We start from the raw sequence: 13,761 nt of genomic DNA, 5'->3' as shown, positions 1-13,761 counted from the left end.
TTTTTTGTAAACTTGTATGAATATAATTAATCGAGAGCGCAACATCCAACATCTGTTTCAAATGTGACATAAGCTGCTACTTTTCTGCCACTCGTTGGAAGCATCTTGAAATATTTTTTTTTCCCATTCTCGTTTCATACATAATAAATCCATTAACAAATCCAGTATAAGGCTTCTAGGCATGTTTGAGTAATAGACTAGCAATGAATTATGAGCTTCATAAGCTTGCTATTCAGAACTTAAAAGTGAAAGTAGGGTAGGCCTATAAGCCAAAACTATTGATTAAAGGTCTGTGTGTAAGTTGTAGTAGCACCTAGCAGTGTTGATGCAGATTGCAACAACCAACTGAATACCCCCCCTCACCCCTCTACCGGTTTGTATTGTGTAAGGTGACTTGTACTGGTCTGTATTGTGTGAAGTGTCTTGTACTGGCCTGTATTGTTTAAGGTGTCCTGTACTTCATTGTACAAGGTGTCCTGTATGGGCTTGTATTATGTGAGGTGCCCTGTACTGGCCTGCATTGTGTAAGGTGTCCTGTCCTGTAACGTATTGTGTAAGGGGTCCTGTACTGGCCTGTATTGTGTAAGTTATCCCGTACTGTGTGAGGTGTCCTATGCTGGCCTGTATTGTGTAAGGTGTCCTGTACCCTGTACAGTGTCATGGGGGACTCGAGTCACATGACTTGACTCGAGTCAGACTCGAGTCGCAAATTTGAGGACTAGAGACTTGCTTGACTAACACTGATAAAAGACTCGACTTGACTTAACTTTGACTTTGAGTATGTGCACGTGCACGAAGGGGTCACTCGCGGGGAGCGGGAGTGCAGTACGACCGTTTGATTGACGTACTTACTAGGGATGGGCAAAATGATTCTTTTCCGGGAACTAGTTCTTTCAGTTCAGTTCACTATAACGATTCGTTTATTTGATTCGTTCGTTTTGATTCGTTCGTTACGTCAGATTACATCTTAAAAAAAATTAAAAATAAAAAAACCTTTTTTTATATATATATATTTTTTTTAATTGGTCGTGTGTCCGGATAGGACCGTCAAGACCGCAGTCCGCCGTTTAGAGATGCCTGCTATATAGTATGTCGAACGTCCCACCAATATTTATACCACATGCTTACTCTCTTTATTTCATTCATGGTTTTACATTTATAATTTTATTTTACATTTAATTCTTCATTGTTCAGGCATTACAGAACTTGCATGGTCATAAATAAAAAATACGAACTGCAGTTTAATTTCTTTGTTTGTTCTTAAATTGACGTAGAATGGAGCAAAGACTCCTGGGATTGGGAAATGTGTTTATCCAATAAACAGATGGAGGTCAAGTCTATTTTCGAAAAAATGTAGGGGGATATATGAGTCGAATGGTATGACCCAAGATACGTCAGAGAGAGAAAGCGCGCATATTCGACGGTACCGCCTTGTCATTGGTTTACCCAGGTGCCATTCCAACACCATTGCTACCTCTCATTGGCTGAATCTTTGAGGAAGTTGTAGACTCAATCAATATAAGTCGCGGGGAGACGGAGCTCTGTTCGTTTGTATATTTTATTTACGTGACCATATGTTTGGTTGATGTTAAAAAAAAAGAATCAAAGAACCAGTTCTTCTTGTTTTGGGGAACCAGTTCTTGTCGTTCACGTTCGGGATTCGTTCGTTGTAACGAATCAGTTGCGACCGACACATCCCTAGTACTTACTGTCCAATGCCACTCGCTGGTTCTAAAAATCATTGGCTGGAGTTTTTCGAGCCCTGCCCGTTCCACAGATGATTGACTTGTTTCATTTTCATGTCAGTAGGCTACTTCTAACTCAGTGGCTGTAAGTGGGTTATGATAAGGATTTCACGTAATTTTCAAGTAAAATTTCACCGTCAGAGCCAGAGCGTCAAACTGGGCTGTTCTCAGCATACCGCAAAAGAATTAAGAGGGTTCAAGTTCCAGTCCCCAAATTCAGTTGAACCACTACCTGGACAGAGCTGCCTTCAGTATTGGGCCATGAACAGGCGCACCCTCCCCTCTTTGTTCAAGGTGGAGGTAAGAGTTATGGCAGTCCCTGCATCAAGTGCACCTGTTGAACGTGTGTTCAGCCATGGTGGGGGGATAATGTGACCCCATCATTCACAACTCAAATTATTTTTTTTGCAAGTGCAATGCATTGTAAGTCGATGTATGTTGCGTGGCAGCAAGATTGCTACCAGCTTTTAGGCTTGTGTATTACCATTTCCCCTTCCTACAGTATGTGTATGTGATATTACTTTTGAAATATTCTTTTTTTTTCATGTCTGATGCCATGTGTTGCAAATCATATTCTACAACATGTAGCAAGATTGAGTGATTGACTTGAACTGTTCTCGTATACAGCCACCTAGTGGTTCTATTTGATTCTGTTCATCGGTTGGAGGTAATGATCATAAAAACATTTTCAAACTATTCACATAATGGTTTTGGATTGGAATGTTTTGAATAGTTTGAGTTATTGTTAATGTTAAGACATTGTTATTGTTAATGTTGAATTAAAACTCAACTTATGAACCACTCTCTTTACCGATTTTTAAATGTGGAAACTGGGTAAGATCAGATTTTTGTATGACTTACTTGTAACTTGCTTGACCTGAGCAATGATTTGACTTTCGACTTGCTTGATTCTCACCACAGTGACTTGGGACTTATTGAGACTTGAAGGTTATGACTTGAGACTTGCTTGTGACTTGCACATGAGTGACTTACCCCCACCCTGCCCTGTACTGTGTGAAGTTTCCTGTACTGGCCTATATTGTGTAAGGTGTCCTGCACCCTGTACTGTGTGAGGTGTCCTGTACTGGCCTATATTGTGTAAGGTGTCCTGCACCCTGTACTGTGTGAGGTGTCCTGTACTGGCCTATATTGTGTAAGGTGTCCTGTACCCTGTACTGTGTGAGGTATCCCTATGCTGGCCTGTATTGTGTAAGGTGTCCTGTACCCTCTACTGTGTGAGGCGTCCTGTACTGGCCTGTATTATGTAAGGTGTCCTGTACCCTGTACTGTGTGAGGTGTCCTATGCTGGCCTGTATTGTGTAAGGTGTCCTGTACTCTGTACTGTGTCCTACGCTGGCCTGTATTGAGTGAGGTGTCCTGTACCCTGTACTGTGTGAGGCGTCCTGTACTGGCCTGTATTGTGTAAGGTGTCCTGTACCCTGTACTGTGTCCTACGCTGGCCTGTATTGAGTGAGGTGTCCTGTACCCTGTACTGTGTGAGGTGTCCTGTACTGGCCTGTATTGTGTAAGGTGTCCTGTACCCTGTACTGTGTGAGGTGTCCTATGCTGGCCTGTAGTGTGTAAGGTGTCCTGTACTCTGTACTGTGTCCTATGCTGGCCTGTATTGTGTAAGGTGTCCTGTACCCTGTACTGTGTGAGGCGTCCTATGCTGGCCTGTATTGCGTAAGGTGCCAGTAGGTACTTCCAAAATGATGTCACCGTCTACGACAGCATCGAGTAGCCAGGTCTGTCAAGTAATGAGGTTCCTTGGTGATTGTTGAATTGTAATATATAGTCTGTACTATCGGTCTTAGCTTACAAGTAGTGGTTGTGTAACTTTAAAGAGATGGTTGGTTGCCTTACTTTTCACGTCAAAAAATAATAAGAAAACATCGAGCTGATTGGAACTGTACACATAAGCCGTGATTTCTGTTTTGGGAAAAAAAACAAATTGAACAAGGTGGGATTTTTGACGGCTTTAGCATGCAAATATTTATATAGATATAATTTTTGTTAATTAATCACAAACGGGTACAAGTGGATGACACTAGTACAAATGAATCCTCAAAGAATAAAAGGCGTCTTGGACACTTCTATCTAACGCCACGGTGTGTGGGTGGTGGCCATGAGGTCAACACGCCTCTGTCATTCCCACAACTCTTAGCCACAACACGTTCTTTAGAGATGCATTCTCTCCAGCGCCGATTGTCTGTCCTGTAGAAACATGGAGGACCCTCCCCATGTAGATATAAAGGGCTCATACTCAGGGAACCAAAACACAATGCATATTTTCATGGGACTATGCACAAATTAAAACAGATTTATGAATATTCTATTCCATGTCTGTTCCGCAAGATGTCACTAAACTCTACCTTGAATTATAAATCAGTATAGTAACTCGCTATGAGTTGTCTCCAGCTGGGTAAATTTTCAAAGCAGTTTCACTGGGAGATGGAGTAACGTAGCCGGCTTGAGAACAGCAGTAGCATTGCTTAATTTCCTCTGTATTATGCATGTTTGCCGAAAAAATTTGAGATGAAGGGGAAGCAAAACTTTAGACCTCTTTTTACTGAATGTGTATCTTTCTAGGCAAACAGTATATATAATATGCTTTACTTTGAAAAGAAAATGATAGAATAGTGACCACTGCCAAATACACAAAAGGGTTTTCAAATGAAGAATAAGGTCATTGGAAGCAACACAAAGCTAATTACATAAAAAAATACTTTTTCATTTTCTTTTGAGAAGCCAAGCAATGCTGAATAACCGATAATTTAGCACCCCTATCAACCTGTGGAATGGTTTACTGATACAAACAATTGAAGACAGCCGATTTGAATATTAAAGACAGCCGACTAAATGTCCTATCGAAGCTTGACAGTTGAGGATTCAAGGTCACCCCTCCTATCTATGCCTCTATCTATCCCTCTACCATCTAACCAGTTGTAATTGCTACCAACATTAACCCTGCAAGCACACATAGGGCCTGTGCTGGACAGAGGACGTCTGACATTTGACATCTTCAACCTGTCCCTCCCGATGTCCCCACGTACTTCAAAACCTCATCCATGCCAGTGTGCCAGTGCCCAAACCGTCAACTGCAGCGAGCCTTGAGGAGCTCTGCCTGGTCCAGCTCACCCCCATCTCCTCAAAGTGGCTCAGAGAGACTGGTCCAGGCTCACCTCTGAACCTGCCTAGCCACCCACTAGAGCCCAGAACAGGAGCACAGAGGAGGCCATCTCTATAGCACTACAGCACTCGCCAAGGTGGAAATCAGTAACACCTGCGTGAGAAGGCAGGTCATCGGCTTCACCATCAAACCCTCCTAACTTGACCTGTGCATCAATACCTACCTCGGCAACTGGATGCTTCCGGGGCTCTTGTCATACATGACAAACATTGTATAATAAATGTGTAATAACGTTGATTTTGAACCACGATTTCCTCTTATATTTCATGAATAGGAAACTCCATGGAGTGATTTGCAACTATGGTCACAATCACCCACACATTCTCTTTAGCGACAACTGTATTATTCATGGTACTTTGTGTATTCACAATAACAAATAGCTTGCACACATCACATCCTTTCATCTATATCGTTCGCATCTAATGCTTGGCAATAATTGTATATTATCTTTGAGTGGTACTGTAAAATACCCAGATTATCATAATCTAGGTATGCAATGCAAAGCAGAAATGAACAATAAGTAACAACCACATAAGCTTACATTGTTTATTAAAAAACAAACTAAGACCAACTAGACTAAAAATATGGCTCCCTGTTCTGACAGAGGATCCCCGGGGTCCTCTCCTCACGCGGCCTCAACAGCAGTTACAAATTTATCCAAAGAGACTTAAAACCATTCATACACACATTCACAAACCGACGGTGGAGTCAATGCAGGGTGACAGCCGACTCGTAAGGAGCAGTCAGGGTGAGGCGCCTTGCCCAGGGACACCTCGACACACAGCCAGGAGGATGGGGATCGAATTAGCAACCTTCCAGTTATAAGTCAACCCGCTCTACCTCCTGAGCTACTACAGCAGCCTCCACACTTCCCTTTGCCACTCTACACCACCTCAGCATGTAGCCAACAGTGACCTCTCCTCAGCGGGTATGAGAGGACTCTGTGTACTAGGGATGGGCATGATCCCCAATTTTGTTGCACTTTGTGTAATGACAATAAAGAGATTCTGATTAATTGACGATCGACTAATTGATCGTTAAGAATTTCGTCGATTACGTAAACTTTTCATTGATTAAACTAATGCAGTGTGCAATTAAACATATTACCACACAGGGGCAATATTTAAATTTGCGGCTCCTCCCCCGCAATAAACATCCCGCTTTGAACGGTGAACTCTTTACGCCTAGCAGCTATAAAAAGCTATAAAAACTATAAAAACTACAAAATGCAGTCTATGTGGAAATTGCGCCGACTTTGGCTCAGCCTGGCTCCGCCCTATTCCGCTACGTAGCTAAGAGGGCTGCAGTTGAGTACGAAAAGTGTACATCGCCACACACTTCGAGATTTGACCGTTTTCAGTACACTTATTTTCGCCAGATCTGAATCAGAACGCCCTACGTACTCAAACTTAGACCAGTAAGTACGGATAGTATGAATATTGGAACACGGCGATGTTATCATGAAGCGGACGAGGCCACGGCGAAGTCTGGTGTGGGACCATGATTTAAAAAATGACTTCTTGGGGAGCACTATAGGCCTACCACTCAAGGCGAGGTTAGCATCGAAGCGGAAATAAAGAACTTTCTGAGCCCTTGGATTGTGGAAAGTTGTTCCCCCGCCTTGCCAAGTTAGCACGGACGTATATGTGCATCACGGCAACGTCGGTCCCCTCAGAGCGGGTGTTTTCGGCGGCTGGACTGATGGTCACCAGGCTGCGGTCGCGTCTGACCCCAGAGCATGTCAACATGCTCATCTTTCTGAACAAAAATCCGTAGACTGGTTGGTTTAGTTATAACATGATTGTTTTTTTGATATTATTATTATTATTATTATTTTGGGAAGAAACTAGGGTTGTGTTTATTTTTAGTTATGTTTATGAGCACCGGCTTCGAGCTGCATGCTCCGTTGCTTAGAGCAGAGTAGCGCATAACTATTGAACGGATCTGGTTTAACTGAGTTAATAATCTAATAATAAAGATCCCAATGAAGAAAACACGCAGCATTTGTATTTTCATTTAATTTTGAATATTTAGGGGTCCAAGCCAACAGGTTGGATCCCTATTGTTTTTGTTTTGTGTTTTTGTTATTTTTATACTTCCTACCAAGAAAGTGGTACCACAGCCCAAACCGTAAATGGTGCAGACACGCCAATTGCATGACTAGATCCAGGTCCGTGAGGACTACGCAGACGACAAAATCCAGACACGCTGGTCACTAGGTGGCGCTATACCAAGGAAAACGCGTAAATCCCAAAAAATCCAATTAGACATCGGATCGAGTCCACATTTTGGAAATACGTTGGTGCTAACCTTAATGTCGTTCGATAAAAAAAATTCTGAAAATTTCGCCATTAGGGGGCGCAATAAACGAGGAAATTGTATATCTTCTACAAAATTTCGCCATTAGGGGCCGCCATAAACGAGGGAATTGTTCATCTCCTAACTGGCCAAAGGAATGTTCTGAAAACGCGTTTGGGGATACATCTCCCACACCGAACCTACCACAGTCAAAACCTTTATATCCACAGGTTCACGGTAGCGTTTTCAACACATGCTTTGCGTTGTGCCGGCGAATTGCACATTTCTTGTTATATATATTTTTTAATTTTAATGTAAAATATTAACGATTAATCGACTAATTGATCGTTAATCCTCCCGACGATCGACTAAGACAACTTAATCGAATGCCCATCCCTAGTGTGTACACAAGGCCCCAACATTCTCCCCTCAATATTCCATAGCTAGCCCTCGTTTCACAACTTTCCTTTTGAGTGAGTCAAGCCTTGGACAAACGATGAGCATGGGAGCACCAGTCATCGGTGCCCCATCAAGAGGAGGGGTTTTCCTGTCTCCATGCTCCTTCTGAGGCACAGCCCCTACTCAGCCTCTTAGATTGTCATTTTAGAATGATTTCTAGGTTTGTTTTTTTGGTTCACAGAACGTCCCGTTAACCAGCAGGGAGAAGAGTGTCAAGTAACCTCCATTTGCAGGCTAGTCCAGCGCATACAGCACTGGAGGAACATAACAATATCCAAGCAAATTAGCCCGCACAGGCTATTGTCGACTCCATCAAGATCTAGGTTTTCATTCCCGTCATTGCGATCTCAAAGATTACTCTTCCAAGCTCCTGTAGCATCTGGACCTATTAAAGTACTCGGGTTCTGCAGGCCTGCCACATCGCATTTGGAGAAGAAAAATCTAAATCAATAGACACCCCCATCTGAACTTGGACAAGAAATCAACAAATCAGAGAAGTAGAGCGATGAGAGGCACGCAGAGGGTCTGCTGGGGTTGGAATGACACCAATGTATTAGCACAATGCATTATCGAGCTGCCATCAAAATGCTGAACGGATCTGGAGTCAGCCCCACAAACACACACCGCTGTTAATCTAAAAGGTCAAGGCTGGTTGGTGACAGAATCTAGAGGATCAATCACCTTCAAGTAGGTGTGTGTGTGTGTGTGTGTGTGTGTGTGTGTGTGTGTGTGTGTGTGTGTGTGTGTGTGTGTGTGTGTGTGTGTGTGTGTGTGTGTGTACCAAATAGATTGCTGGAGTGGCCTTGCTTGGAGATGGGCCGCAGCTCGTTGGCGCCCCAGGCGTAGCGCTTGTAGCCGCCCCACGAGTGCTGCATCATCTGCAAGGAAGACAGAGGGACACCAGCGGGTTAGAGCACCACCATTTGTCGTATTAAAAAATTGACTGATTAAACAATGGATTGAAAGAAGATAAGTGTTTGCACAGGAATCCAACAGAGGACAGGACCACCTTGCATGGAACCCATACAAAGTCAGAAAGCATGAAAACACTACTGTTTATGGAAAGAGAAACACCACTTGAGGGTAGATATGCTGCACCCCTTCAGCATTTAATTTCATGAGAGGGGACAGGACAAATCTGTGAGGGAAAGAGGATTCACACAAAATAAGTAGTGTAGGTGTATTAATTAGGGCTCGTTGGTCAGTCAGTGTACTAAATGGAAAAATGCCACACACACACCAACACGTTAGTGGAGCTTAGAATTCCATCATGATCATCCCACATTTGACATTTTGATAAAATGTGCCTAGCTGTTCAGAGAGTACCTCTCATTCCCAGTAGCCATGAGAATGGGAAGCTAGGGAACAGAGTATAGCTCCATCCATCAGCATGTCGTGGTTCTTGGCTTCCCAGATGTATCACTCAGGTCCTGTGATCAACCACATGTGTATGTAGGGGCACTTCAATTATTATTTGTTTGGATATTGACCAATGGCAAAGAGAATGTGAGCCATATGGTTAGAGACGATAATAGAGGAGCATAATAGAGACAAGAGAATCAAAACGCATCAGTAGAGAAATCGTATTCCCAGTGAGACCATCAGCAGAGCATCACTATGGAGAGAAGTTGACCAAAGTGTGTTCAGACAGTGCTACGGTGTCTTCCCAACCAAGAGAGGGTGGGCGATATCCATGGGAACTGATAGTGGGAGAGAGAGGGTAAGAGGAAGGGGGGCGTAGAGAGAGAGTTTATCCCTTTTTTCCCCCACCAAGATTAGCACGTATTTGCAGGTTTTGAAATTGGGGAAAAACCTGCTATTAATAGGAGATTATTATTTTCTGGTGCGTCACATGCAATGTCACAAACATGCCAGAGCAGAGTGAGTTAGCAGCAGTTCTAGAAACAGCAACGAGGCCAGTGAAAAGCGGAACGCTGGCTACTGATTTTTGGTATCCGTTATTTATTCAGTCTCTTTACAACTCAAACCACCAATGAACTAGAAAGAACGATCGTCATTGCATGTTGACCCACTGTAATTACCAGCCAACGTGTGGAGCTTCAACATGAACCACGCGGGAAGCGGGCGAGAATGAGTCCAACAGGGTGGGATGTCTCCATCACGGCCAAGAGGAGCTGGAGCCATACGCACCTAGAAGCATTTGTCCTGGGAATTGATACCGATTGTAACCTTTCCCACTAAAGACTAAAGCCAGGTGTGTGTGTGTACATATGTATGTATGTATGTATGTATGTAATGTTATTATATATACTGTATATACATATATACACATGACATAGCTAAATATACATGTTGCATGGAAAACTACAATAAAAGTATTCAAAAGCAATCAACAATTGATTGCCGGTCTGGACACTTACTTTGTTTACTGACCGATTAAGATTGCCACCAAAATTAATTTTATATTAATATAATATCAATATTTTAATTGCAGAAAACATTAAAGACTTAATGAACCTGTAAATCAACTTGAATTTACATTTCCATAGGCTGAATTAATGTTTAAGAGCTTTAAAAGTAAAAAATTCTCCCTAGGATTTTGTTTCCATTGCAGGACTCCATTGCGGCCATAGTTGTAAGAAGTTGCAGCACGCAACATCTTATTAACCTTATTAAGCTCTTAATAACATTAGGGCCATTAATGCTTTTAGGAGGGTTTTCATTTGGAACGTTTGCAGCTATTTCAATATTAAACACTGACAACAAGATACCAAAATGCTCCACTTACTAATAACTGGTCGCTCGTGAAACATGACTAGAGCAGGTAGGGATTATTTTCTATGTCATGAAAACGCAATCTCTTCAAAGAAATCGATCAAAATTAAAAGGATAATCAGTTGTTGACATGACATGATTCTGCCAGCTTTATTACTGTGAATATTCTAACATTTGTTCAGAATATTCATAACTTATTTGTGTATTATTATGTATTCGGGCCGTCCCTAGTTTATTTCAAAAGTTAAACTATTCGTTTAATAAGTAGAATAAAGGTCCAGAAACAGTTGTATAAATATATCAATAGATGTTTGTAATCAAAAGGTTATTAGGCTTGCTTAACTTCATAACAACACCAGCACCACCACCACCATTTCGCTTTTAAATGTACTATTTATGTCTGTTTTTGCCATGATAATGAATGTATGATTAATTGCTCAGCACTAGTTTCTAAAGCCGGAACGGACAAACCGATCTAGAGATGGCATGGTCACTTGATACTTGGCTTTGTAGATCAGGGATTCCCAACCCATGACTTAACGGAAAACTGTTCCTTTGACATTTTGGGTCAAAGGAACACAACCTTATACACACACTCTACTTTTTTTTCATGCCATCATTTTCCACTACACATATCTTAGTGCACAGCAAACTGAAGAAAATCCAGTCAGAGTCAGTGAAATTGCAGATAAAACTCTGCTACACAATGTCTATGTAGATTTCTGTGTCCCTATATCGGTGCTTTATTTGTTTTAGGATGGACTCTGTGCCCTCAAAATCCTAAATCCCCAGTATTGACTCCACTGTTCCCTGCCCCACAGCGCTCCCGATGACAGGGCCTTGAAGCTGCGTTTCCGGGGCCTGCACTGCCAGGCTGCGCAGGCAGACCTGTGGATGAGTCCGTTCCATACCACAGGAAGAGGGCTGGGGCTGCGTGGGATAAGTGAGTCACCTCTGTGGGGTTCTAACAATAGCTATATTAGGGCCATTATTTAACAAGAACAAGCAAAATAAATGCAGCACATCATAAGTTCTGGTTTTATTAGTTAATCAACAAAAAACGTACAGATTGAAAATAATGAAAAGCTGGACAAAGAGGGAAGACTGTAGCTATTTCGGTTGAAATGATAAGCAGCTTGTCCAGATCTGTCTACAAATAGTGTTGATACTCTACATGTCTCCACATTGTATACCTACCTCGGCATACAATCATATGTGGAAGGAACTGATGACGATGAGCTTCGGTCTTTCCTCAAGTTAGAATGGAATAGCAGTTATTTAACAGATTTTCAAAAAGGACATCAAGCTGAGCATGTAAACTTTGAAAAGAATATCGGAATACTTGAAATGAACAGTTTCATACGATAACGTGAGATTTCGTAACAATCTGCTGACCGTGAGTGATGGTCTGATAGTTGATGGACACGGTAAACAAAATCAGACGTAAATCTACATAGATGGGGAAAAGCCTACCGGTAATTATTGTTCCAGCATCATTGCGCATTTCAAATCTTGAAACATTCTTTAATTGTCAGAAGTGAAGACATCTCACAAAAATGTCCTAAATAATAATGAACTGAAACGCTCAAGTTTTTTCTTGGGCAGTGAACTGATTATTCACCTGAACACTGGGGTAACCTCTCCATACCTTCCTGAACTTACAATCAGATTAGGCCTGGCTCTCAGATGACTAAGATCCTGTAAGGAGGCCTTTCAGGCCCATTTTGGACATCTCTTTGCTTGGAAAAGTTAAGTAATTGGATATATTGCTTTAAATAGCACAGCCATTCAAAACGGAATGAGAGCAAGGTTTTTGTATGTTAAAAACATTGATACTATTTATTATTTATATGTATAATTGTTGTTGTTGAAGCATTTCAAGGCTGTAAGACTCAGTAGCCAATCAGGACTATTTTGGAAGTTTGTGAAAGAGAATAAACATAAAAAACTGATGTTATTTATTTCATTGATAAAAAACAATGCATTCCAAGACTGTACGTTGTCCGATTTTTTGTAAGACTCTGCTATTGTTGTTTGACGGACAGAATTGCGTAATTTAGTGTTGATAAATGCTGAACACTACACCAGGCCTGGCTAAACCGCAGCTCTTTGCCTCTTTTTTTCTTTTTCATATTTTCATCTCACGCAAATGCACGTTTGACGCGGATTTCCGCGCGATCGTGGCTGTACAATCACTTTGTATGTAAACAAAGTGAACGGACACACCGGTGCTGACTTAACATAAAACTGCCCGCTCAGCTTGGAGGGCGGGAAACCTCCCCCTTATTGTGCCAAGTTCGCTTTGGACAAAATGCACAGCACAACGCAGTGCTCAGAGTGAGAGTGAGCGTGGCAGTGCTGGGAGTTCGGTTGGGGTGGGAACGGGGGTCAGATCCGATAAACTCTAGAGGAAATTTTATCCTGAACTCTTGAACATTTCAAACGTGCAAAAACATAATTATATATTCATGTGGCATTCAGTCCAATGCTTAAGATACATCTGTGGCATTCAGTAGGCTAATGCAGTGGTTAAGTGTCGTCAAGTGTGGTTTTTCCTTCAGATGACTAAGTGTTTATTTCTGTTCAATAGATTTGATCAATCCCCCGTAGGAGAAAAAAATAAAATATAATAATGGTATTAAATGTCCAAACACGGCTATTGAATCGCAGTTGCACTCTGATCTTCAAGCATGCAAGTATTTGAGTGTCGCATTGGACGAGTCTTGTGACAGACAAGACAAGCCTCAGTTGGCAATATTTGCACGATCTGTGTCAAACGATTGTGTGATCAAAGAAGAACCCCCCACACTCGGGGGGACCCACTGCTCCCCCCAGTCCGAGAAGATGAATGTGGCATAGATTTGAATGAAACAATGATGGCTGCATTTGTGAAAGCAAATTGCAGTAAATCAGTCCAAGCAGAGGTCTCAGCAGAAGTGTGTTTGCATGCGTGTAGGTGTGTAATCTGACACTTTGCAGTTAAGACGGTAAAAAAATAATTGTCTCTTAGTCTCTGGCTGGTTGGCCAACCCTGCACTATAGATTAAGTCAGGGGTAAATGCTGATTGGAGATTTCAAAATGTATAATGTGTTTTCTTCATTGCAATGAAGTTAAAGTGAAAAATAATCTACATGATGTTAAACACTCTTTACTCTACTTTTCTGCTATGCTTTTCTTTAACGCAGAAAGGGCATTTTGGTCTCTCTTGGCCTCTTTCAACATTGAAATGGCTGCAATATATTTTTGTTATTAAACCCTTCAATTATGAAACAAAGGACAAAATAATGGTCTGGACGGGCAAGAGAAACTGGCTTCTTTTAGTTTTTTTGTGC

At 41.8% G+C, this 13,761-nt stretch overlaps 1 protein-coding gene across 1 annotated transcript in view; it reads right to left on the bottom strand.

Moving 5' to 3' along the window:
* Nucleotides 1-13,761, bottom strand: part of man1a1 (mannosidase, alpha, class 1A, member 1) — a 110,344-nt gene that overhangs the window by 73,226 nt on the left and 23,357 nt on the right. The window contains exon 2 of the mRNA XM_056581136.1: nucleotides 8,474-8,570. Within this exon, the coding sequence (XP_056437111.1) occupies nucleotides 8,474-8,570 (97 nt within the window). The remainder of the gene's footprint in view (nucleotides 1-8,473; nucleotides 8,571-13,761) is intronic.

The sequence above is a fragment of the Gadus chalcogrammus genome, chromosome 21 (genome assembly GCF_026213295.1).
Source record: "Gadus chalcogrammus isolate NIFS_2021 chromosome 21, NIFS_Gcha_1.0, whole genome shotgun sequence".
Lineage (NCBI taxonomy): Eukaryota > Metazoa > Chordata > Actinopteri > Gadiformes > Gadidae > Gadus > Gadus chalcogrammus.
The sequence above is the reverse complement of the archived record's forward strand: the minus strand, read 5'-3'. Positions and strand labels throughout refer to the sequence as shown.